This window comes from Tachysurus vachellii, chromosome 23 (assembly GCF_030014155.1).
Source record: "Tachysurus vachellii isolate PV-2020 chromosome 23, HZAU_Pvac_v1, whole genome shotgun sequence".
Classification (NCBI taxonomy): domain Eukaryota; kingdom Metazoa; phylum Chordata; class Actinopteri; order Siluriformes; family Bagridae; genus Tachysurus; species Tachysurus vachellii.
This window is the reverse complement of record NC_083482.1, coordinates 12,478,043-12,499,648: the sequence shown is the minus strand read 5'-3', so window position 1 is coordinate 12,499,648 and position 21,606 is coordinate 12,478,043. Positions and strand designations below refer to the sequence as shown.

At 38.0% G+C, this 21,606-nt stretch overlaps 4 protein-coding genes across 5 annotated transcripts in view; 1 reads left to right on the top strand and 3 right to left on the bottom strand.

Moving 5' to 3' along the window:
• Positions 1-3,243: 3,243 nt before the first annotated feature.
• LOC132838985 (leukotriene B4 receptor 1-like) lies at positions 3,244-5,282 on the bottom strand. The gene has a single exon (XM_060859698.1). The coding sequence runs from the start codon at positions 5,233-5,235 to the stop codon at positions 4,153-4,155; it is 1,083 nt and encodes a 360-aa protein (XP_060715681.1). The 5' UTR covers positions 5,236-5,282; the 3' UTR covers positions 3,244-4,152.
• Positions 5,283-8,000: 2,718 nt separating this feature from the next.
• On the bottom strand, positions 8,001-9,803 carry LOC132838769 (leukotriene B4 receptor 1-like). The gene has a single exon (XM_060859344.1). It carries the CDS (start codon positions 9,757-9,759, stop codon positions 8,737-8,739), a length of 1,023 nt encoding a protein of 340 aa, XP_060715327.1. The 5' UTR covers positions 9,760-9,803; the 3' UTR covers positions 8,001-8,736.
• A 1,918-nt stretch (positions 9,804-11,721) lies between these two features.
• On the top strand, positions 11,722-21,498 carry LOC132838505 (BTB/POZ domain-containing protein KCTD19-like). Its single transcript, XM_060858835.1, has 17 exons — positions 11,722-11,994; positions 12,080-12,152; positions 13,214-13,402; positions 13,908-14,030; positions 14,183-14,381; positions 14,724-14,866; positions 15,035-15,153; positions 15,344-15,486; positions 15,716-15,799; positions 15,935-16,022; positions 16,622-17,285; positions 17,384-17,524; positions 18,130-18,174; positions 18,520-18,662; positions 18,769-18,876; positions 20,038-20,160; positions 21,460-21,498. The coding sequence occupies exons 1-17, from the start codon at positions 11,722-11,724 to the stop codon at positions 21,496-21,498; spliced, it is 2,697 nt and encodes an 898-aa protein (XP_060714818.1).
• plekhg4 (pleckstrin homology domain containing, family G (with RhoGef domain) member 4) overlaps positions 20,662-21,606 on the bottom strand; it is a 61,838-nt gene continuing 60,893 nt past the window's right edge. For both annotated transcript variants that reach the window (XM_060858916.1, XM_060858917.1), the window contains exon 24: positions 20,662-21,500. The gene's annotated coding sequence lies outside the window, so the exon portion shown is untranslated. The remainder of the gene's footprint in view (positions 21,501-21,606) is intronic.

The following is a 21,606-nucleotide window of genomic DNA, read 5'->3' as shown; positions in this document are numbered from 1 at the left end:
CACTGAGATACGTTTGTGTGATTTATTGACTCACTGCTCACTATCTAGTGCACTATCTGTTAAACATGGGTGATAATTGGGATTTAATCAGGAAACGTTCCCACCTTTCTCTCTCTCTCTCTCTCTCTCTCTCTCTCTCTCTCTCTCTCTCTCACACTCACTCACTCACTCACTCTCAGTCTCTCTCTCTCTCAGTCTCTCTCACACACACACACACACACACTCAATCTCTCTCTCTCTCACACACACACTCACTCTCAGTCTCTCTTTCTCTCTCTGTTGCTCACTCTCAGTCTCTCTTTCTCTCTGTTGCTCACTCACTCTCAGTCTCTCTCTCTCACACACACACACTCACTCTCACTCTCTCTCACACACAATCCCTCTCAGTCTCTCTTTCTCTCTCTCTTGCTCACTTACTCTCTCTCTCACTCACTCTCTTTCACTCTCTGTATCTCTCTCTCTCTCTCTCTCTCTCTCTCTCTCTCTCGCCTTTGAAAGATGAATTATAAAATTTATTTTACATATTTTACAATATATTTAGTTTACTCACGTTAAACTTGTATTACTGTTTATAAAATATCATGTCAGCAAACTTTATGGCCATGATGGATTTAATAAAAGCATATTGTACAGTGGGGGTTTTTATTTATTTATTTTTTAATAAAAAACACAAACTGTTGCAATCTAAACATTGTTATTCTCTCAAATTAAGACATTTTGGTATCAGCATATTTATAAAAAGTTATATTTTTATTTTCCATAATCTACAGGAAAGCAGGCCAGTGAATACTCTCTACAACACCATGTCCTGAACATTCACATTACAGGAAGGGATGTTAATTATCTGACTCATTGAATCAGGTGTTTTCACTGAAACAGGGCTGGGAACATTTACTCTAATCCAGGGGTGTCCAATCAAGCAGGAGACACACCTGATTCCACCTAATTACCAGAACGGTTTACAAACACCTATTTAAAACACCTATTACAAATTCTTTAAATCTATTCTAGACCTATTTTATTACAAATTCTTTAAATCTGACACTTTTGTACTTGTACATTTTTGTACACATTACAGTCTTTTTTGCACTACTGTCACACTTCTGCTATCTGTCTTGCACCTTACAAATGCCTTCATACTCAGAACTCAGAATGTTTACATATATTTGGATGTATATTTGCACCTTACAAATTCACTGTTTACATTTACTCAGTCGTATATTCATTCAGATTTACGAGGTATAATTACTCAATTCATATATGTCTATTTGTTACAAGTACACTGCTGTTACCTTCATACAAATCTGTTGCGCTTTAGATATAACTGCTTAGTGATAGGTAGGTGTGTAGATCAGTGTTTACACATATTTCAGTTTAAATCTCCCTTTAAATCAAAGTGACATGTTTATCTACAAATTTCCTGCAGCCATCATATAAGTATGCTAATAATTTTATTAATCATCTTGTGACCATATTTCATCTAGATTTAATCAATATTTAATGAGCTATAAATTGTTTAAGATACACATATATACAAATATGTATACACATATACATACTTGTTATAAATCTGTAGTCACATTTTATAATGCAAACAGTTTTTTTTATATAAAAAAAAGATTAAGCATGCACTGTCATTATATCATAAATCATTTCCACAGAGAAAGGATAAACGTTAAGAGAGCGAGTACATGAAGTACACGAGGGAGAGTGGGACAGGGAAAAACAGACCTAGATGTAAACATCTCTGTCATCACTGCCATTAAAATCTCTTCAGAAATATATCTTGAATTTCTTCTTTCTGATTGTTTTCAAACTCTTTCTTTTCTTCATTTTGCTGTACCGTACTGTATATTAACTGTATATAAAGGCTATAAATGTTAGCCTTCTACATAGAATGTTGATTCACATTCACAGTGCATACTACTGGTTTCTCTACAGTTTGCCTAATAAACACTCTTGTTGTGTGTGAAGTGCATCATGACCCAGGGAATTCCCTGCTTCTCAGTAATCAGATCACTAACTCTAACTTGCTTTGGTCTTTTTTTTTTTTTTTTTTTTTTTTGTAGTGCAGACATTAGTAAGATAGATATAGATAGATGGGGGGGGGGGGGTACAATGCTTCTCAGTAATTAGCTCATTAACTTACTTTGGTCCTCATTTTCTATTTATTTTTTTAGTGCAGACATTAGTAAAATAGACAGATAGATGGATAGACAGATAGATAGAGAGAGAGAGAGAGAGAGAGAGAGAGAGAGCGAGAGAGAGAATCATGCGTAAATCATTGGGCTAAATCTTCAAATTCAAAATGTATTAAATGCAATTAAGTGTAAATTATTAGAAATAACATTACCTCCAATAAGAAGAATAAACCTGATGACTATTAAATTTTTTATAGATTATAAGTACAGTGCAATAGCTGTACATAAACAGTAATGCTCGATCCTTCCATTTTTAATGTTCAGTCAACACCATGCTCTTATTTAGTGTCTTTTTTTTTTTTACAGGAGTCTGTAAATCATACCAAAGGGAACATATTTAATATTAAACACTAACACAATATTCATCATGTAACATCCACAAAATTGAAGTCTTAAACCTCATCATCATCATCCTGAAAATGAAAACAATTTCTGTGTATCCTTCATCAAACCAAGAGGACAGGAGAGGGGACTAGTGTGTAGCCTGAATATTTTCCACCTCTTATTAATCATTGTGGCTTAGCCAGAAAGTAGGATGGTTAAACACATAACAAATCTCATGATAAAACCAGACCATTTTCTTTCGAAAATGACAAAAGATTTTATGTATGCAAATATAACTTGGTTTCCTAAGCAGCAGAAATTCTAACCAGTCTGCATTTCCCCTTTTCTCACACACATGCACATATGTTGCAATGCAAAAGAGAAGTTTTTTTCCTTTAAATGACACACAAGTAGTCTGCCCTACAAATTTGCTGGTGAAGCACTTTCTGATGTTCTACATTAAGAGGAAAAACATGCATCATAAAGACAAAAAAAAAAACAAAAAACAGTTTATTAAGGAATTTTGCTTTTTTTGGTCACAAAAAAAAACAAGAATCAATAGTCATTGCATTAATGGTTTCGATTTATTAAATCTTCTGTTCTGGACTTGTTCTGGATTGAAATAATAATAAGGGTATCTTTAAGAAGAAATCTTTAGCATTTATTTGAAAAGATGATAAAGATGGTAGTTTAAAAGATTTTATTTAACTACTATTCATTCAAGATTCATGATTTTATTTGTCAAGCACACAGTTATATACAGTATATAAGTTGGCAGTGAAATGAAAACTAGGCCTAGTCCTTCTTAGACTTGGCATATAAATATACTACATCTAAAAAACTACAGTAAAAAAAAAAAGAATGAATAGACAAGAAGAAATAATTATATAAAATATATAACAATTACAAACAAGAAAAAAGATTTCATACACATGAAGAACATTATAAAAAACAGATAAGAAAAATACAGCGACATGGGTAAAAAATTACATTAAACAAATGTTTATAATCTGAGGACACTTGAGACACTTGAGTCTGAGACAATTCGTAAAAACAAATTTGAGACATTTCTAATTGAATGTAAAATTATCAGCAAAATCTTGAGTGAAAATCCTGTAAATAATTGCATGGATTTTGCCCCTTGTGCTTTGATGCATGCACTCAAGTTAGGTATGCACAAGATTGTGGAAATGACTCGCGTTAGATGAAATCCATCAGAATGTCGAACAAATGGTTTGGATGAGACAAGACTCAAGGAGAATCAGACCTTTGTATAGGAGTTAAAATGTATGAATATTTGATCATGCAAAATATTTGAATATTCAACATATTGAACCTTTCTTTGTTTTAACTTTTTAAAATTCAAAAACTTTTTTTATTTTCAAGTTTAAATGGAAAAGAATGATGTCAGATAATGAACTCTGTGGTACATACAGTTGTATGTAGATATTCCTGATGTTATACAATTTTTCCAAGCACTGAATTAGTCCTGGACAAAATGTCCTTCCTCTTTTTCTCTTATTAAAATCCATCATCTTAAGTCAAGTACTAGGCTAAGTATTCTCCATAGTAACATTATATATACATAAATATTTTTGCAATTACTCAGTAGCCAAACTTTGTACCTTCACACGTGCTCATCAGTGGCAGCATTGCTGCATATGTCCACAAGCAGGTCTATATGTGCTTTGGACTCCATGCAGCACTGAGAAGTGTTGGTCTGAGAGCTTTGTCTTTTGGACACAAATGACAGTTCTCTAGTGCCTTCGCCCGTCACTGTACTGGACAGGTGACGGAACAGCTTGTGGATACCTGTGTCCCTCAGTGAAGTGCGAAAGCTTCGTGCTGCAAAAACATACAGCACTGGATTGATAGTGCTGCTTACAAAGACTAGTGAGCTAGAGATCATGTGCATGGCATTCACAACATCGTAGATTTTTTCTCCTTCTGGGGAGTCCTCAAAGACAATGTAAACCAAAGACAAAACATTGGTGATGTGGTGTGGGATCCAGCAAAGAGCAAATACCACCACAACACCGACAATCAGCATTGTAGACTTACGCTTGGACCTAAAGCTCATCTGTGTGATTCGACTGTAGAGGCAGCCATAGCAGAGCACCAGGATGAAGAAGGGGATCACAAAACCCACCAGAGACTCCAAGAGCAGAAGAACAGTCTCCTGTGTTCTGGATTTATACTCCCGATACAAGCACTGTTTTGGTCCGTTGTCGTCGCCCAAGACCTGAGTAATTATAACTGGAATGCTGAGAAGAAAGGACGCCACCCACACAACCAGCAAGATCTTATTTAACATCTGCTTCTTTCTCCAGGCAGCTGAAGCAAAGGGGTACCTGACAGCCAGGAAGCGCTCCACACTCATGATGGTGATCAAGAAGATGCTAGCATACATGCAGGCATAGATAACATACACCATGGCTTTGCACACAATCTCACTAAACACCCAGGACCAAACCAGTGAGTAGATCCATAAAGGCAGGGTGAAGACTACCAGCAGGTCAGCAACAGCCAGGTGCATGATGAGCAACACAGTGTGAGAGCGTTGTTTCACGTGCCTCACGATGGTCCACACAACCAGCAGGTTCCCTGGAGTCCCCACCACAAAGCACACAGCCATGATGACACAGGCTCCCACAATACTTGGGTCCATTTTTAACTCCTGGATCGGTTCAGGAACACTGGTAAAATTCATGCTTCCTGCGAACACTCCACGGCGCACAAGACTATATACGCTTTTGAGCAGAGAGCATTGAGGGCAGACGGCTTTAAAAACATACCACTTCCCCTTCCAAATTCTTCTTTCAGGAAATGGAGAGAAAGAGTTAGAGCGAGAGAGACAGAGAGCGAGAGACAAACACACACAGAGAGAGAGAGAGAGAGAGAGAGAGAGAGAGGGAGAGAGAGAGCACTGGCAAAACACCACTGGACACATGCAGCTACATTAAAAGCCTAAAATACACATATAAATAAGAAGTTTTTGTCAGTAAAACAGAGCATATTACATAACAGACTATGTTCATACAAAAAACATGGTGGGTTTTTTTGGGGAAGAAAACAGCAAGGACACCAGTTAAAGTTTTCAGACAACTGTGGCAGATTGTTCAAGATGCTCATTGAGTGCCAGCCTGTATACCAACTGTAAGTAAACTAGCTGTCCCTTCTCAGTTTGCTCTTCCACGGATGAGCTCCCATATTTGAAATTATTATTCATTCATTCGTTCATTCATTCATTCATTTTCTACTGCTTATCCGAACTACCTTGGGTCACGGGGAGCCTGTGCCTATCTCAGGCGTCATCGGGCATCAAGGCAGGATACACCCTGGACGGAGTATTATTATTATTTAAAATGTATAATGTATAATTTTCAGTGTTCACTAATCATGAACAAGAAGTGGAATTTTATGTGGAATGTATCTGACAAACACAAACAAGCAGAGAGCAATATACCCAGTGAAATTTCCCAATGTGGTTTTATACAGTATATGCACTTTTGGAATGCTGCTTATCCCATGAAATTCGGAGACTGGAACTATATATACAACTACATATATATAAAACTAGCTGTTGTATATATCCATCCTGATGGTATTGCATGATGGATAAGTATCTCCTTGAAATACTCAGCACTGACGACACCATTAATCCTGACCAAATATCCAACTCTGTTTGTAAAAATTGGCAGCCCCAATATTCCAAGGATTAAATTAGATTAGATTAGATTAGATTAGATTCAATGTTATTGTCATTACACGTTTACAAGTACAAGGCGACTGTTCCTCGGTCAGCTGTTTTTTGTCAGGATGGCAGTGAAGTGCCTAGCGGAAATAAGGGGGACAAATTGAGAATGGGGATGGTGAGAGGAGCCTTTAAGAATGCTGCGAGCTCGACACAAACAGCATTTCCTTAGGACGTCCTAAAGGAACCTCCACCATGCTTTATTGTTGCCTGTAGACACTCGTTATTGTACCACTCTCCAGCCCTTTGGCAAACAAACTGCCTCCTGCTACATCCAAATATTTAAAATTTTGACTCATCAGTCCAGAGAATCTGCTACCTTTTTTCTTCACTCATTTCCTATATTTTTGTGCATAGTTGAGTCGCTTTGCCTTGTTTCCATGTTGGAGGTACTGTATGGCTTTTTGGATGCAATTCTCCATGAACATCACTGCTGGCAAGATGTCTCCAGACATTAGATGGGTCTTCTTGGGCTGCAATGGTTTCCACCAGTTTTTTGCTGAGGGCACTGCAGGACATCTTCCAATGTCAAAAGGACGTAAGCATGATGTATCTTTCATCTGTTGTATTAGGTTTCCTTGGCCGAGCACTGCGTCTACGGTCCTGAACATTGCCTGTTTCTTTCTGCTCCTTCAAAATAGCTTGAGCAGCACATGTTGAAACCCCAGTCTGCTTTGAAATATCTGCCTGGTAGAGACCTTACAGTATAATGACCTTGTGTCTTGTTGCTGTGCTCAGTCTTACCATGGTGTATGATCTGTGACATGAAAATGTCTTCCACAACCTCACACTAGTAGCAGAGTTTAGTTGTTCCTTACCCAGTTTTATGCCTCTTACACATCTGTTTCTGTTTCAGTGAATGACTGTGTCAAATTTCTTCTGTTAGATTTTCTTCTGTTTATTCACTTTCAGTTTGTAAATGGATAAAAAATAAACAATTATTCTGAAAGCATTCTTACTTTACAGCATTTCTTCACAACTGTCTAAAATTCACACAGTAATGTATATACCACATTCACACACCCACAACACACACACACACACATTAGTTTTAATTTTTCTGGTCGTTCATTGCCAAATGTTTAAATAAAAATAGATTTCAATTACAAATAAGAATGAATTAATGTATTTATTTATACATTATAATAATTTCATACAATTAACTGCTTAAAATAAATACAAATAAAATAAACATGAGGGGGACACGGTGGCTTAGTGGTTAGCACGTTCGCCTCACACCTCCAGGGTCGGGGTTCGATTCCCGCCTCCACCTTGTGTGTGTGGAGTTTGCATGTTCTCCCTGTGCCTCGGGGGTTTCCTCCGGGTACTCCGGTTTCCTCCCCTGGTCCCAAGACATGCATGGTAGGTTGATTGGCATCTCTGGAAAATTGTCCCTAGTGTGTGATTGCGTGAGTGAATGAGAGTGTGTGTGCCCTGCGATGGGTTGGCACTCCAGGTCCAGGGTGTATCCTGCCTTGATGCCCGATGACGCCTGAGATAGGCACAGGCTCCCCGTGACCCGAGGTAGTTCGGATAAGCGGTAGAAAATGAATGAATGAATGAAAATAAACATGACCTGATCACATTTAAATGTTGAAACATTGGCATTGATAATAACATGCCAGTTTTTCCTAATATTGTATTTGGTAATATTGTTTCACATTTTCTACAATATTGTGCAGTTTGTCTTGAAATTCTTAATTCACACATGATAAAAAAAATACAACAAACTGAAACACACTTTAATGTCCACTTTCACATTCATCTTTTGTGTCATATGAGGACATCAGATTTTTCCCCTAACTCATATGAGCACAGTTTGGTATTTCTTTATTTGCCCTTCTTCCTCTGTGAATTTGCATAATTATCAAGTTATTATAAACAAGTAAAGAGGCTATTATTGTCATTTCCACTATGTATAGCTGAGGTAGTATATAGTGAAATGAAAAGAATGTTAGACAACACAGAGCTAAGGGCTTAAAATTTAAATTAAGCTACTGACATAAAGAACATAAAGAATAGTGTGGAGAGATGACAACGAACATAACGTTATAGTTTAGGTCTCAAGTAGATGAAAATATGTGTTCAAATGCATGAGAAAATTACATACAAATGAATTTTATGCTTGATATTTTTATTTGTTTACTTGTAAGGCGTGAGAAGGTCCAGGCAGAACTACTGTAAAATCTCCCTAACCACAATTTGTGTCTAGTCTGGACACATGATGTTTACTACATGCAGTTCTCATGAGAACTTCCTTTAGTTGGCTCAGAGTGCTGAGTCACAATTTTCTATTGAATTCAGGTGTGAAAAAAAATGTTAATAAAGACAAACTTAAAAGAATTAAAAAGAATTAAATAACAGCATTCCATGTATTGAATTATTGTGACAGTTCTCAGTATGTGATGCAATCCAAGTCTTGAAACACTGTTCAAGTCAGAATTCATCCAGCACACCTTAGGCATCTGCCTCAGATTCTTTTTTAAGTGTGTCCTGTTCCAAAGAGTCAACCGTTTGGAGCTCAGCCCCTTTTGATTGAACAGCATGTGAAGCAATTTCCTGAAAAAGTCTGGCCAGTCCTGAGTTCCTCAGACTACCCTGGAAGTTTCTGGCAGCAAAGGCATAAAGCATTGGATTCACTGAACTGCTAATGAATGCCAGCGCTCCAGAGATGAACCCTACTGCTTCTGAAACTTCTTCCAGTGTTCCTGAGTATGTTCCAAGCAGTTGTGCTAAATTAATGACATTCATAATATGATGGGGCAGCCAGCACACAGCAAAGGCCACCACCACCGCACTGATGAGAAAGGCAGATTTCTGTTTATTTACTCTTTGCATCTGGCGAAGTTGAGAAGCCACCTTGACGTAGCACACCGCCAGGGTGAGAAATGGGATGACAAAGCCGATCAATGTCTCCAAACATGTACAAAAGACCTCCAGAGTCACTGAACCAAACTCTGAGAATAAGCAGTGCTGAACACCGTCTATACTCTCAAGAGACTGGGTAAAAATAGCTGGCAGTCCTAGAAGGAGTGCTAGGGTCCAATCCCCAACCAAAATTAACCTCATAGCATCGCTGTTTTTCCAGTGCATCATCTTAAAGGGGTACCTGACAGCCAAATAGCGCTCCACACTCATAATAGTGATCAGAAAAACGCTAGCATACATGCAGGTATAGATGACATACGCCATGGCCTTGCACGCAACCTCACCAAAAACCCAGGACCAAGACAGCGAGTAGATCCACAAAGGCAGAGTCACAAGTACCAGCAAATCAGCAACAGCCAGGTGCATGATGAGCAGCAGGGTATGAGAGCGGTGCCTTACGTGCCTCATGATGGTCCACACGACCAGCAGGTTCCCTGGAGTTCCCACCACAAAGCACACAGACAGGATGATGCACACCACAGCTCTCCCCACGGTGGCCTCTTCGTCTCCCAAGACTGTGCTGTTAGAGCTCAAGTAAGACGAGTTGTTCATGTTTGCATCTGGCCAGTAACTCTTGAACCTCTGGCGTACTTCAGCTGAAGTTTTCAATTAGTATGTGCCAAGAAGCTTCCTTCTCTTTACTTCTCAAAATTACAATCACATGATGAGCAAAACGAAAGTGCTAAAAAGTCAGACTAGTCATAACTGTTGCAAAACAAAGCAATTCAGCATTATACACAATCAAGGAAAACGGCAAGCTGCTGAAATGTAAACATGATGGTAGGTGGACTGGATTTGAATGAGTAAATGAATGTGTACTGTATGTATGGTGCCCCGCACAGAACTAGCATTTAAACCAGGTTGTATTTCTGTCCTGTGCCCAGCGTTCCTGGGATACGGCCCAAATCAACAGCTCTCCCTGAATTGGATAAAGTGCTTAGTGAAGATAGATGAATTAAGAATGTCAACAAATCCATGAATTTTTTGTTTAAATGAGTTCAATTCCAACATACAAACGCATAGCCTCAGGTGGCAATCAAACACAATTACTACAATATTGATGGTGCCGCTCATAAGACACATGTTCTCAGACCAGGTCCTGAAATATCCCTTGTCTTTGCCTGCACTAACACACTTACTCTGGAAGGGCTGTTAATTTACTGATTATTGTTATATTATTATTATATATTAAGATTATTATTATTAGTCTATTTTAAGTTATGACCTAACCCTTTATTTTATGCATTCATTGTAGTCATGCTTTATATTTAATCTACGCTTTAATCTGAAAAAGTATTGATTTTTGATCATTTAAGTCCACTGTGAAAATCGAATCTTTTTTCAATGCAAGGTCAAAGGTGGCTGTGCCTCAGAAATAGGATTATTTTACTGAATCTTTTTGAAACACTCACTAAACACTTGGCTTTTATCAGAGCAAGTTATTCATTTTCATTCATTCATTCATCTTCTACCGCTTATCCGAACTACCTCGGGTCACGGGGAGCCTGTGCCAATCTCAGGCGTGATCGGGCATCAAGGCAGGATACACCCTGGACGGAGTGCCAACCCATCACAGGGCACACACACACACTCTCATTCACTCACGCAATCACACACTAGGGACAATTTTCCAGAGATGCCAATCAACCTACCATGCATGTCTTTGGACCGGGGGAGGAAACCGGAGTACCCGGAGGAAACCCCCGAGGCACGGGGAGAACATGCAAACTCCACACACACAAGGTGGAGGCAGGAATCGAACCCCCAACCCTGGAGGTGTGAGGCAAACGTGCTAACCACTAAGCCACCATGTCCCCCAGTGCAAGTTATAACGTTAGTTAGTTTAATGTAATGAATAGTCTACTAGCTGATCGTGTTGTGTAATACCACTGCAACATAGAATCTACTTAAGGGGTTATTAGACATAGGGAGGTGTTTGAGACTAAATAAAACGAATTAATACAAAAAATATAATAATTGTTTTTTTTTTAAAAAAAGGAAATAATAAAATAACTTGTTAAAAATGAGTTGTTTGTTATATTTTATTATATATTCTTGTTATTTTAACTTTTATATTTTTTTATTAACTATTATATTTACACCTAGAATATAATTAAGTTCAGAAAAACGGATTATTTCTCCAAATCTTTACATGTTATGTAATAAATCTTTACAGTAATACAGGGAGACTTTTGATTGGTTAATTGAGTGATTAGGTGCACGTGCAGTGTAGCAAAGTGAACGTTAATAACAAACCCGAAGCTCGAGCTCGTGTTCTATTCTTATGCTTTGTTAAATGTACCAACGGTTTTTGGTGTTTTTTGTTGTTTTAGTTCATACTTTTTAAAAAATATATATATATTTACAGTAACTATTACTTGGGTAGAATGAAGCAGAAAGCAAATTAGGTGCATTAATTTAGGACAAACCGAGGTTTTAAACACAAAATTCACTGTTGCTAAGAGAATTGTAGCTAACGATGCTAACAGAAGATTAACTCCAGTTACGGTAATAATGGAAGAAGTAGAAGAGAGTTGCAGCTTTAATGTAGGAGGGTGTGTTTTCTCCATACACCTGAACAGACTGAACTACTTTAAGGACTCTTTACTGCTGAAATCAGTCAGAGGACATGGGGACAATTCTACACTGTTTATTGATCGAGATGCTTCTGCCTTTAGACATGTTTATCATTACATAAACACAGGAAATCTGACTTCATCGTGTGTATTGGAAATGAACATATTACATGAACTCGCAGCAGGTCTTCATCTAACAGCACTGCAACAGGTCGGTTTGATATATTCCTCTCCTCTAGACGAGGCGTCTTCAATCTTTATAAAGAGTATGAATGTAGATTCTGTGTGTTTGACAGGGTTTAGAAAATCTCCTCCAGCTCACTGACTGCATTTGTGCCTCTGACGTTACGACAGAGACTAAACGCTCGGGTGAGTCGATGTCTCCATCTGCTGGTGGGAAATGATAATATCCACCTCTTGTTTTTATTTTATATTCATTTAGGGTTTACATTTTAAAGATTTTCATGGTTTGTTTCACTGTTATCAAGCTGCAGGGTAATTTCATTACTGGCATCCGAAGTGTGTATCCTAAGTGACTTACATTTTTATTTCAATTTATATAACTGAGCAATTGAGGGTTAAGGGCCTTGCTCAGGGGCCCAGCACTGGCATCTTGGTGGACCTGGGATTCAAACTCAGAAGTCCAACACTTTAACCACTAGGCTACTACATCCCCAATGTTACAGTTCACATACTTTTACTTTTCAGTGAGACTCCAAGCTGTTTCTTTTTTTTTATTAAAAATGTAACCATAAAAAAATTTTGTTAAAAATTTTGTGCACTTTTTGGGATAGATAAAGCCTTTGGATGCCTAAAGACCCTGTCATGTATATGGCAGAATTTGCCAATGATCAAATCAAGTCAAGTCAAGAAGCTTTTATTGTCATTTCAACCATACATAGCTGTAGCAGTACACGGTGGAATGAGACAACGTTTCTCAAGGAACATGGTGCTAAATAAGACAAACCCTTCAATGGTCAAAGCCCTTTTGGTTATATTTCTTGGTTGGGTGACAGAAAGAGTTGCTCCTGAGCAGGCAAAGTTCCATGTTGGACAGAAATCCCAGGTCGGCTAAAGCCCCATGTTAGACAAAACGTCATGTTTAGCAGGTGCCACAGTTTGGACAGAAGCCTGTTTGGGCAAAACCCCATGTTGAACAATGTCACCATCAATAAACATGCTGGCAGAGTTAAGAGTGTTTTCCTTACTCACACTTACTGTTCCCAAGATACACTCCAGATAAATAAATGAGTTACTTTTATTAGATAAATGTGTTTAGGCTTTAGTTTTTAACTATTATCATTAACGATTTATAGTATAGGCTTTCTGAAAAACATGTATCCGCTAAAATGCTTCCAACTTGATAACAGTAATTCATCTCTATTTTAACTAATTCAACCCTGCATATATTTATCTGCTGTGTATTTCAGTTTATAAGGTCATGCCACAAGGATTGGTTTCTGCACCTCTTGTGGACATTAATGAAGAAGTGCTGTACTGCTTTGTTCTTCTGGAACAGGCGTACCTGCATCCGGGCCTGATCAACCATGACAATCTGCTGTGGCTTTGTGAGGATGTAGCTGTTATAAAATGTAACAGTCACCTCTTCAGGTTCATAGGCAAGCACTCATAATCATCATTTAGATTTTACTTTCACTCAAGCACCTAATGATTTTCTGTTTCCATTTATACATTTGACGTCCTCAGACTTTCGTCTTTCCTCAAGTAGTCTTCATAATAACAACATCGTACCTAATCAAAAGCGATCAGGTGCGATGTTGTTATCATGAAGACTATATTTAGAGTGAATTTGTATTCACAAGACATTGAAAACCAAACAGGCTACTCATAATACAGATGCAGACTGACAATTGTTGACAGATATATATTTCAAAATCTAAAGAAGAAAAAGAAAACCAGAAGCAGAAGTGAAACCTGTGATAAAGAGAAAGACTTAGGAAATGGAGAGGATTTTAACGGTTCTCCAGTAACCAGCTTTTACTCCCAAACTTTTACACAGCATTCTATGGTTTGAAAGTTTAAGACAACATTGTGAGTAGTAACAGCTGTCGGCACGGATGCTGATAATGAAAGTTGACCTGCATTTGTTTTCCTGCATTAAAGCTAATTTCCTGCAGTCTGGGAAAATCCTACTGCCAGAGATGTTCAGCGAACATGGAGAATTGTGTGAGGAAGCCAGAACGGTGGGCATGACTGAATTTATAAAGATGCTGCAGGAACTGAGTGGTGTGTAGTCCAGTGAATGTTACATAATATAAAACATAAAGGTTTTGACTCTGAATCACTACAGTGAAACAAATGCTTATTGTTCTTAATGGCAAAGGAAAACATAGAAAAGGGAACATTTCACTGTTTTGTGGTGCTTTATTTCCCCTCAGATTGGAGAGACGGGAGCAGCTCGAGTGACTCATATTCAGAAGGTCAGAGGTGCTGTGCAGTGGAGCCAGTCTATGTTCTCAGCTTGAGTCTGTTGGTGCAGTATCCAGACTCCTCACTGGGTCAGCTGTGTGTGGACAGCAATCTTAAGGGCAACAGACTCTACATCACAGGCACTGGAGTGCTTTTCCAACATGTCGAGTGAGTCAAGGGGGTTACTAGTGATGTGATATATTACTATGGTGAGTTTGGTTAATTACCGTAGTGAGATTTGGGTAATCATGGGATTGTGAGATTCTGCATACGTATGTTGGGTTTTCGAGGCATATGCCTTGTGGGATGTTTAATAGGAGGTTTGAGTCTGAGACTTGATAAGAAATGTAAGTCTTCTCTAGGATGGGTCATAGTGTGGATCAGATGTTGAAAATTTGAGACTTCACCAGAGTTGGAGTTATCGTTTTTCTGGGATGTTTGAGGTCCAATACAGATAGGAGATCTGGGATTAGAGGGAGTGTTGAGATGTTTGTGATGTGATTGTTGCAGGAACTGGTTAGGAACATCACGTCTACCTCTGACGACTACTGCAGAAGAGCTGCCTAGCCTATGTGCTTATCTGGACAGTCAAGATGGAGTCTACTTGGCCATCAGAGAGGCTATGAGAGAGTTCTTACACAGGAGGGAGACTAGTAAGGGCGAAAACAAGCACTCGTAGTCAGAGCCTTAATTATTGAACTTATCGTGGATTTTCATGAGCCATCTGTTATAAAGTTTAATGTGAATAAAGATAGGCCAGATATAAATTTAGGTTTAAGGCTATTTGCTTTTTGCTACAAGTTTTCCCCATCTTTCTTTAGCAGGCTACATGAGCGCTATGTCTTGGTCTGCTTCAGTATCAACATTCACCCTTTATAAAGTTGTAAAGGTTTATGCTGGAACTTACTGGTATGCTACATACTTCAAAACCATTATAAAGGTATGTCACATGAGGTGTCTTCACTCAGCCAAAATAAACTGACACGCTAAGCAAAGATCAGCCCAAATGCAATAAAAAAAATAAAATACAGATTTATTTATCATACCTTCCTAAAGAAGTTAGATTAGTCGTCTCCAGCACTGTAGTGCAGTGTATAAATAACCTGAGTGTGCCGGAACATCTTTTTCAGCATCCCGAGCTTCTCGCCAATTCCAATAAGAGTAAATGGATGGTCTTTGGCGAGAGTCTACTGGTTCAAGCCGACGGCCAAATGTTCCGGCACATTCTTAACTTCCTGAGATGTGGTCGCTTGCTGCTGCCCCTGGAATTCAGGTGGGGGACGGGTTTTTGGATGGAAATGAAACCTAGTTCATGGTTATAAAAGGAAGAATAGCTGAAATTTTATCTTGTGTTTTGTTCTGTATCTATAAAATCCACTTACTTAAGTGTCAGAGTAATTCACTGCTCTATATTGTGTTGATACAGTATAAATGTAACAGATAAGCAAAAGCTTTTGTCTGACAGACTAAAGTGCAGATTTAAATGACCAATGTGTTTGCAGGGAATGGCCTTTGCTGTTTCAGGAAATTGAGGCGTTCCAGATCCCTGCTCTGACCAGTGCACTGCAGAACTGTGCAGACTACAGGTAAAATAGCTATTAATCAGTTTCATTAATCACATTTTAGATTGGATTTATTTTATCTGTATAGAAAAAGTACAGAGCACTTAATATATACTGAGTAATTCCTGTCTCCTGGTTGTAATGTATGTATTCTGTCAGGGCCTGGTGTAAAGCTAGGACCCAAGCAAAGAATCTTTTCACATCATGCAAAGATGAAGACATCTTATATTCAAGTCTCACCAGTGAGGTTTGTACTTATCTGACATTATAAGTTTGTACTTATCTAACAATATTAGAAACAACACAAGGTAAATAGAGATTTTCAGGCTCTTCTGCATGGGAACATACAGTGGTGTGAAAAAGTGTTTGCTGCCTTCCTGATTTTTTATTTTTTTTTGCACGTTTGTCACACTTTAAGGTTTCAGATCATCAAGGAAATTTAAATATTAGTCAAAGATAACACAAGTAAACACAACATGCAGTTTTTAAATGAAGGTTTTTATTATTAAGGGAAAACAAAATCTAAACCCGCATGGCCCTGTGTGAAAAAAAAGCAGTGAGATATTCTTGTTATCAGAGTAGAATTTCTGTTATTCGTATTTCATTTTTCTAATTTCATTTCGTTATCAGTAAATTCATACTGTAGTCACTTTAGTGAAACTAATAGGAGCGATGAGCGGTGCAAGTCCGGACCCATAGACTGGCCTTCAGGTGTAAAATTAATTTTTTGTCTTTGAACCATATAAAACTTGTAAGTTTTTTGCATTTAAATACAATTTTGTCAAGCAGCTCTAGAACGTTATACTGCCATCCCATAATAAAGACGATATTAACAACTCTCCACAGAAGTCATCAGATGAATACGAGCCTCCATCATTTCAGAAAGAAAGCCCAGACAACACTTTTCTTTCCAGTGAAACATCAAGTACACACACTGAGAATGAGGCTGTGTGTGTTTCTGTCAGTGCATCAGGAATAACAGAAGTGAGACCTGCTGCTACTGAGAAGACAGAGAGAACAGAGGAAATCCCACTGACATCAGTCATGTGTCACTCACCTCCAGCCACAGCAGTCTCCAGCAGCTCACGTGCCAACGAGAAGACGATGATTAAAAATAGCAGCAAGCTTCTACCAGTGAGCACAATGTTCAGTGGCAGGAAGGGCATCTCAGAGGACTACTGGAACAGAGAAATGGCCTTCATATTGCACATGCTGCGTGAGAGCAGGAAGAAGGAGGACAGTCCTCAGCTAGAGCGACTGGCTATACTAATGGAGACCTCAGTACTTTCAAGATCCAAGCTCATGCAGCTCTTATCACAACTCTCAGATAGAGAAAAGTCGGCCCTCGGGTTAGCACTGGTCACCACCTTCTCTAACAGCTGGCAGAACTGCAAGGAACAACAGCAAAGCAGTGACATGGGCAACACACAGAAGGAGAACACACACACTGAGGAAAGACCGCAACACTACACACACATGCACAGACAACACAGTCAGAATCCCAGCAGAGGTAAGAAACAAAATAGTGAGTTGTGTTAACATGTTAATAAAGTTATAAACACATTTAATGATCCCATGTGTGTTTGTTAATCTTTTGTGTTGCTGTAGATCAGGGAGGGAGAGGGAGTGTGTTTCCCATGACCAGCTTCACACTGCCTGTGTGTGGGTGTGTGTTAACTGTGGAACATCCTGCAGTGCTGGGGAGAGGAGAGGCAGGGGGCTACTTCACCCACAGCGTCATCTACACGGGTTAAGCAAACATAAATAATCATAAGCAATGTGTAGCATTCTAACCAGGAAATGCAATACAAAATAGCTCATAATATTCAGAAGAAAAGAAAGTTCAATATAGTTTAACTAAAGATTGTGATTGCAAATTAGTTCTGGTTATGCAACCAGTAGCTATTAGAAGTCACTTAATCAGTTAACTAGTTATAATTAGTTAGTTATGTTCAGGACAAAATTGTGGAACTGGATGATTATGAAAGATTTCCCAACATCCCATAAAGCAACATTATATCAGTTATTAAATAAATGGAGATATGGTTGTTTAAAGTTTAGGCCTAGAAGAGTTTGTACTTGAAATGTCAGTGACTAAGTAAGGAGGGCATTAGAGAAGCCATGGCCAGGATAGGACATGAGGATGAGTGTTGGGTTTCTGCTGAATGTAACGCTTTGCTCTAAGGCCAAAAGTATTTAAAACCTGGTCACATCTGACTTGTTTTGAGTCTAAAACATTTTCTTTTCAGTCAACTTGTTTAACACGATACAACATTTGCATTAAAATATGATTGAAATATGGCATTATGAGTTGTAAGGAGATTTGGTTGAATGAATTAGATTTCCTCCAACAGATGAACAGCCTCAGCTGATGCAGTCTGACGAGAAAAAAGGCAATGGTATGATCTTATCTTATTAAAACTCTTGGGCTCAAGTGTAATTCTGTTCAGGTTTATCAGGTGTCATTTATCACAGCTGTCATTTTCTTCCAGCATAACCAACACAGGGGGGCACTAGGGTTCCTTATTTCTTTTTATTTCATTCACATGCACCGGTCATGTCATAAAGGCCAAACATTAGTGAGAGGAATAACAAACTGTAGCAGCAATGCAGAATTATGCAGACTGGGGGCATTTTTTGTGATTATTTAAACTGTTTTTTGTTTGTTTTCTGCTAAGAGAAGTGAAAATTGTTTTGTGCTATTTCTTTGAATGCATAAACTAATATGGCATCTTCTTTACCAGATGTTGCATTTGCATACTTCAGTATGTCTTATGAAGAAATGATATATGCTCGTGAGTGTCATGCCTTTCTCACTGGCACAATCTTAGACGCTAGAAGACTCGACCCAAACGACTGCATAATCAAGCTGGTCTATGATCTCTGGGTAAAGTCAAAAAACTTTGATCAGCTGTGTTTATTATTTTTGTAAAAATGCTAACTAACAGTGTATGTAGCACTGCTGAACTAGCGTCCCCATGTCTCTGCTGCAGACAGGTCACATGGGAGCGGACAGCTTTGTGCAGGAGCTTTTGACCACAATCAGAGTCAGACCCCATAAAAAACTGGAAAAGCAAGAGAAGCTGTTGCAGTGGGTCAAGGTAATATCTGTCATCAGCATGTCTAAATGTTAAGGATTTTCCAGCAGTGTTGTAGGGTAATAACATTTCAGATCATTTGTATGGCACAAACATTGCTAGAATCTTAATTTCAATTTCAATCAATGGTGAAATGTGATTGTGTTAGAAAGCAATGTCATTTTATATATTCGATTTTAAATCATTTGACATTTTTCAGAAAAGAACACTTCTAAAAGCTAAAACAAAAACAAAACGAAACAGAATTTCGTTGTCTGTTAGAAGATGCTTGTATGATTAATTAATATATGAACATTTTTCATTAATATTATTGTTTACTGCAGAGGTTTCCAACCCAACAAACCAATTCTGAGTAGCTCACATACAGGTTCACAGAATAAGTACAAAATTTATATCGTCCTAATCAAATTCAAGATTTTCTGTTGTGCCGAGTCTGACTCCCTGTACAAAACACTCGTGTGTGTGTGTGCAGGCGCATCACACAGATTAATCCAGACATTTATTAGTACAGGTGGTGTTTTTTTTTTTAGTAATGTTTAACATTTCCCAATATTATGAAAATACTGTTATTTAATCACATACATTTCAGTACAGTTTCAAGTCTGTTTTCAAAATGAATATCAAAGGTTTTCCCGATTTTACGAAAAGATTGTTTTGTCGTTCAGTGTTGCTGATGCCATGTGACATGAGACTGAAGTGACAATTTGCTGATGAAAAACAGAATCCATTTGAATGCAAGAAATCCGACAATAAAAAATGATGTCTTGTCAGCAAACCCATTGTGTTAAGTCAATTAACTTGACTCAACAATATTGACATTTTTTAAATTCATATAAAAATAGCTTATTCAGGTGGTTTATGGCAATAATCTATGTAAATAATTGTTACTAATAATACAACACCAGCAGCTCTTGGCCACCTTAATTGTCGTCTCTAAAGTAGCTCTCGGAGGAAAAAAAGATGTTTTTTTTGTTTGTTTTACTTCCTCTTCCTGTCACAACAATGCTTATTATTTCTCTTCAGGTTTGGCATGACTGCAATAAGAAAAATAAAAAATGCCCCTTTTCCCCTCCATGTCTATTTCTCAAGAAGCACACCAGTAAAACTAATGATGCAGTTGAACATTCAGACAATTGTACATAACTGTTCATTTCTCATGTCAAGTTCACTCTACCACTGGCAAAGAGATACACAGAGTGTGTAAGAGAGTTACTGAGGAAGACGTCCCTCCACACGGTCAGTCTGCTTTCACCCGACCTGCTAGAAGTCACCATATCAACACAAAAGGTATATAAATATAATAGTTGTATAAAGGTTCTTAACTGAAGTGATCTACAATCTGGAGTCTGAAAATTCTTCATTTGATTGCGGACTTTTACTATTTGAAATTAATAATTATTTTTAAAAAGAATTCTTCATCTTGCATTTCCTACTTTGAGATGTACTTGACAGGACGGAGAGCTTCACATATACATGTAAATGTAATTATAATGGCTTTTTGAAATGAAACTCACGTTCATTGTGGATACAAACCAATGCTGTTTTATTAAATATTTCTAAAACTAAAATATAACACTTGTGAGAACATGTCCCACTAGAGGGACCTTTATTCTCCAGCTGTGGAAATTGAACACCTTTTCTTTCTTTTTTCTTTTCTTTTCTGAACTGTAAATGGTTTCATACTTGATATGAATGGCACTTTAGTGATTCCCTGGTTTGCTGATTAATGCATAAATGTATAAAGTTATTACAGTCTTCCATGCTATGTATTTGACACTCAACAGGTGCTAATGTTTACAGGCAATGTACAGTTTTATTTGTCTGGTTTTGCAGTTATATATAAAGCAGATACAAGACAAGTGAAATGAACTCCATCCTTAAACAGGGTCAATGACCGGTGGCCACTGAGCACCACAGTCAGCTTTGAACGATGGTGAGAATCTCTTCAGAGTTCCTCGACGTGCTGACTGCTCTGCATGAACACCGATCCTGGAACAGGGCTGACCATGAAAATCTGGGGCAGCTGGAAACAAGCTAGCCAGTAGCATCAAAATAAAAATGACTGTCCGCAGCTCAGCACAGAGAATCCCAGCAAAGAGAAGTAAATAAAAACTGAACAGTACATAGTCAAGAGGTGTTAAATAGAAGAAGGCACTGCTTTTGGAACGATAAGAGGAGTACCGTTGTACTTTTAATAGTAAGGTGTGGCTCTAGCTTTTGGTACTGAGCTATCTCAAGGACAGTTCTTTTGCAGTCTACAGCAAAGTGGTCAACAGACATGAGGAAAAAAAAAAATGCCGAAACAGTTCACAACTGTGTTAAACTAAAATAATTATTTACAGTTACTGATAAAAGTACAGAAACTACTGTACCAGCACCTAACAACAAAACGATAAATACAACATTTAAATCAACTTACTTAAAAAAAAAAAAAAAGTATGTATAAACTATATCAGCTCACAAGTGGCATTTTTTTTAAAGTACAGTGCTATTTTCCAGATCTATCAGAAGTCTGTATGATGAGATGAGATTTGCCGGAGGTTGAGTGTGATAATAAATACACGCCTGTGTCCTCTTCTGTGTCAGGTGACACTGTCATCTTCTAGAGGTGCAGCTAGACATTAAACCTATGAGACATGTTAGAATTATTCAGTGTGCACACGTGATATATCATAGTTCCATATGGTTGTAGCTGATGAGGTGGTAGTATGCATTTGTTGTAGTTGGAGAGTC

Excerpts from the sequence above, each read along its gene's own strand:
- LOC132838985 (XM_060859698.1), bottom strand. The coding sequence starts at position 5,235 with ATGAATTTTACCAGTGTTCCTGAACCGATCCAGGAGTTAAAAATGGAC.
- LOC132838769 (XM_060859344.1), bottom strand. The coding sequence starts at position 9,759 with ATGAACAACTCGTCTTACTTGAGCTCTAACAGCACAGTCTTGGGAGAC.
- LOC132838505 (XM_060858835.1), top strand. The coding sequence starts at position 11,722 with ATGGAAGAAGTAGAAGAGAGTTGCAGCTTTAATGTAGGAGGGTGTGTT. Across the intron at positions 17,525-18,129 it reads CCACAGCGTCATCTACACGG|ATGAACAGCCTCAGCTGATG; the intron begins GTTAAGCAAACA and ends TTCCTCCAACAG. Across the intron at positions 18,663-18,768 it reads AGCTGGTCTATGATCTCTGG|ACAGGTCACATGGGAGCGGA; the intron begins GTAAAGTCAAAA and ends TCTCTGCTGCAG.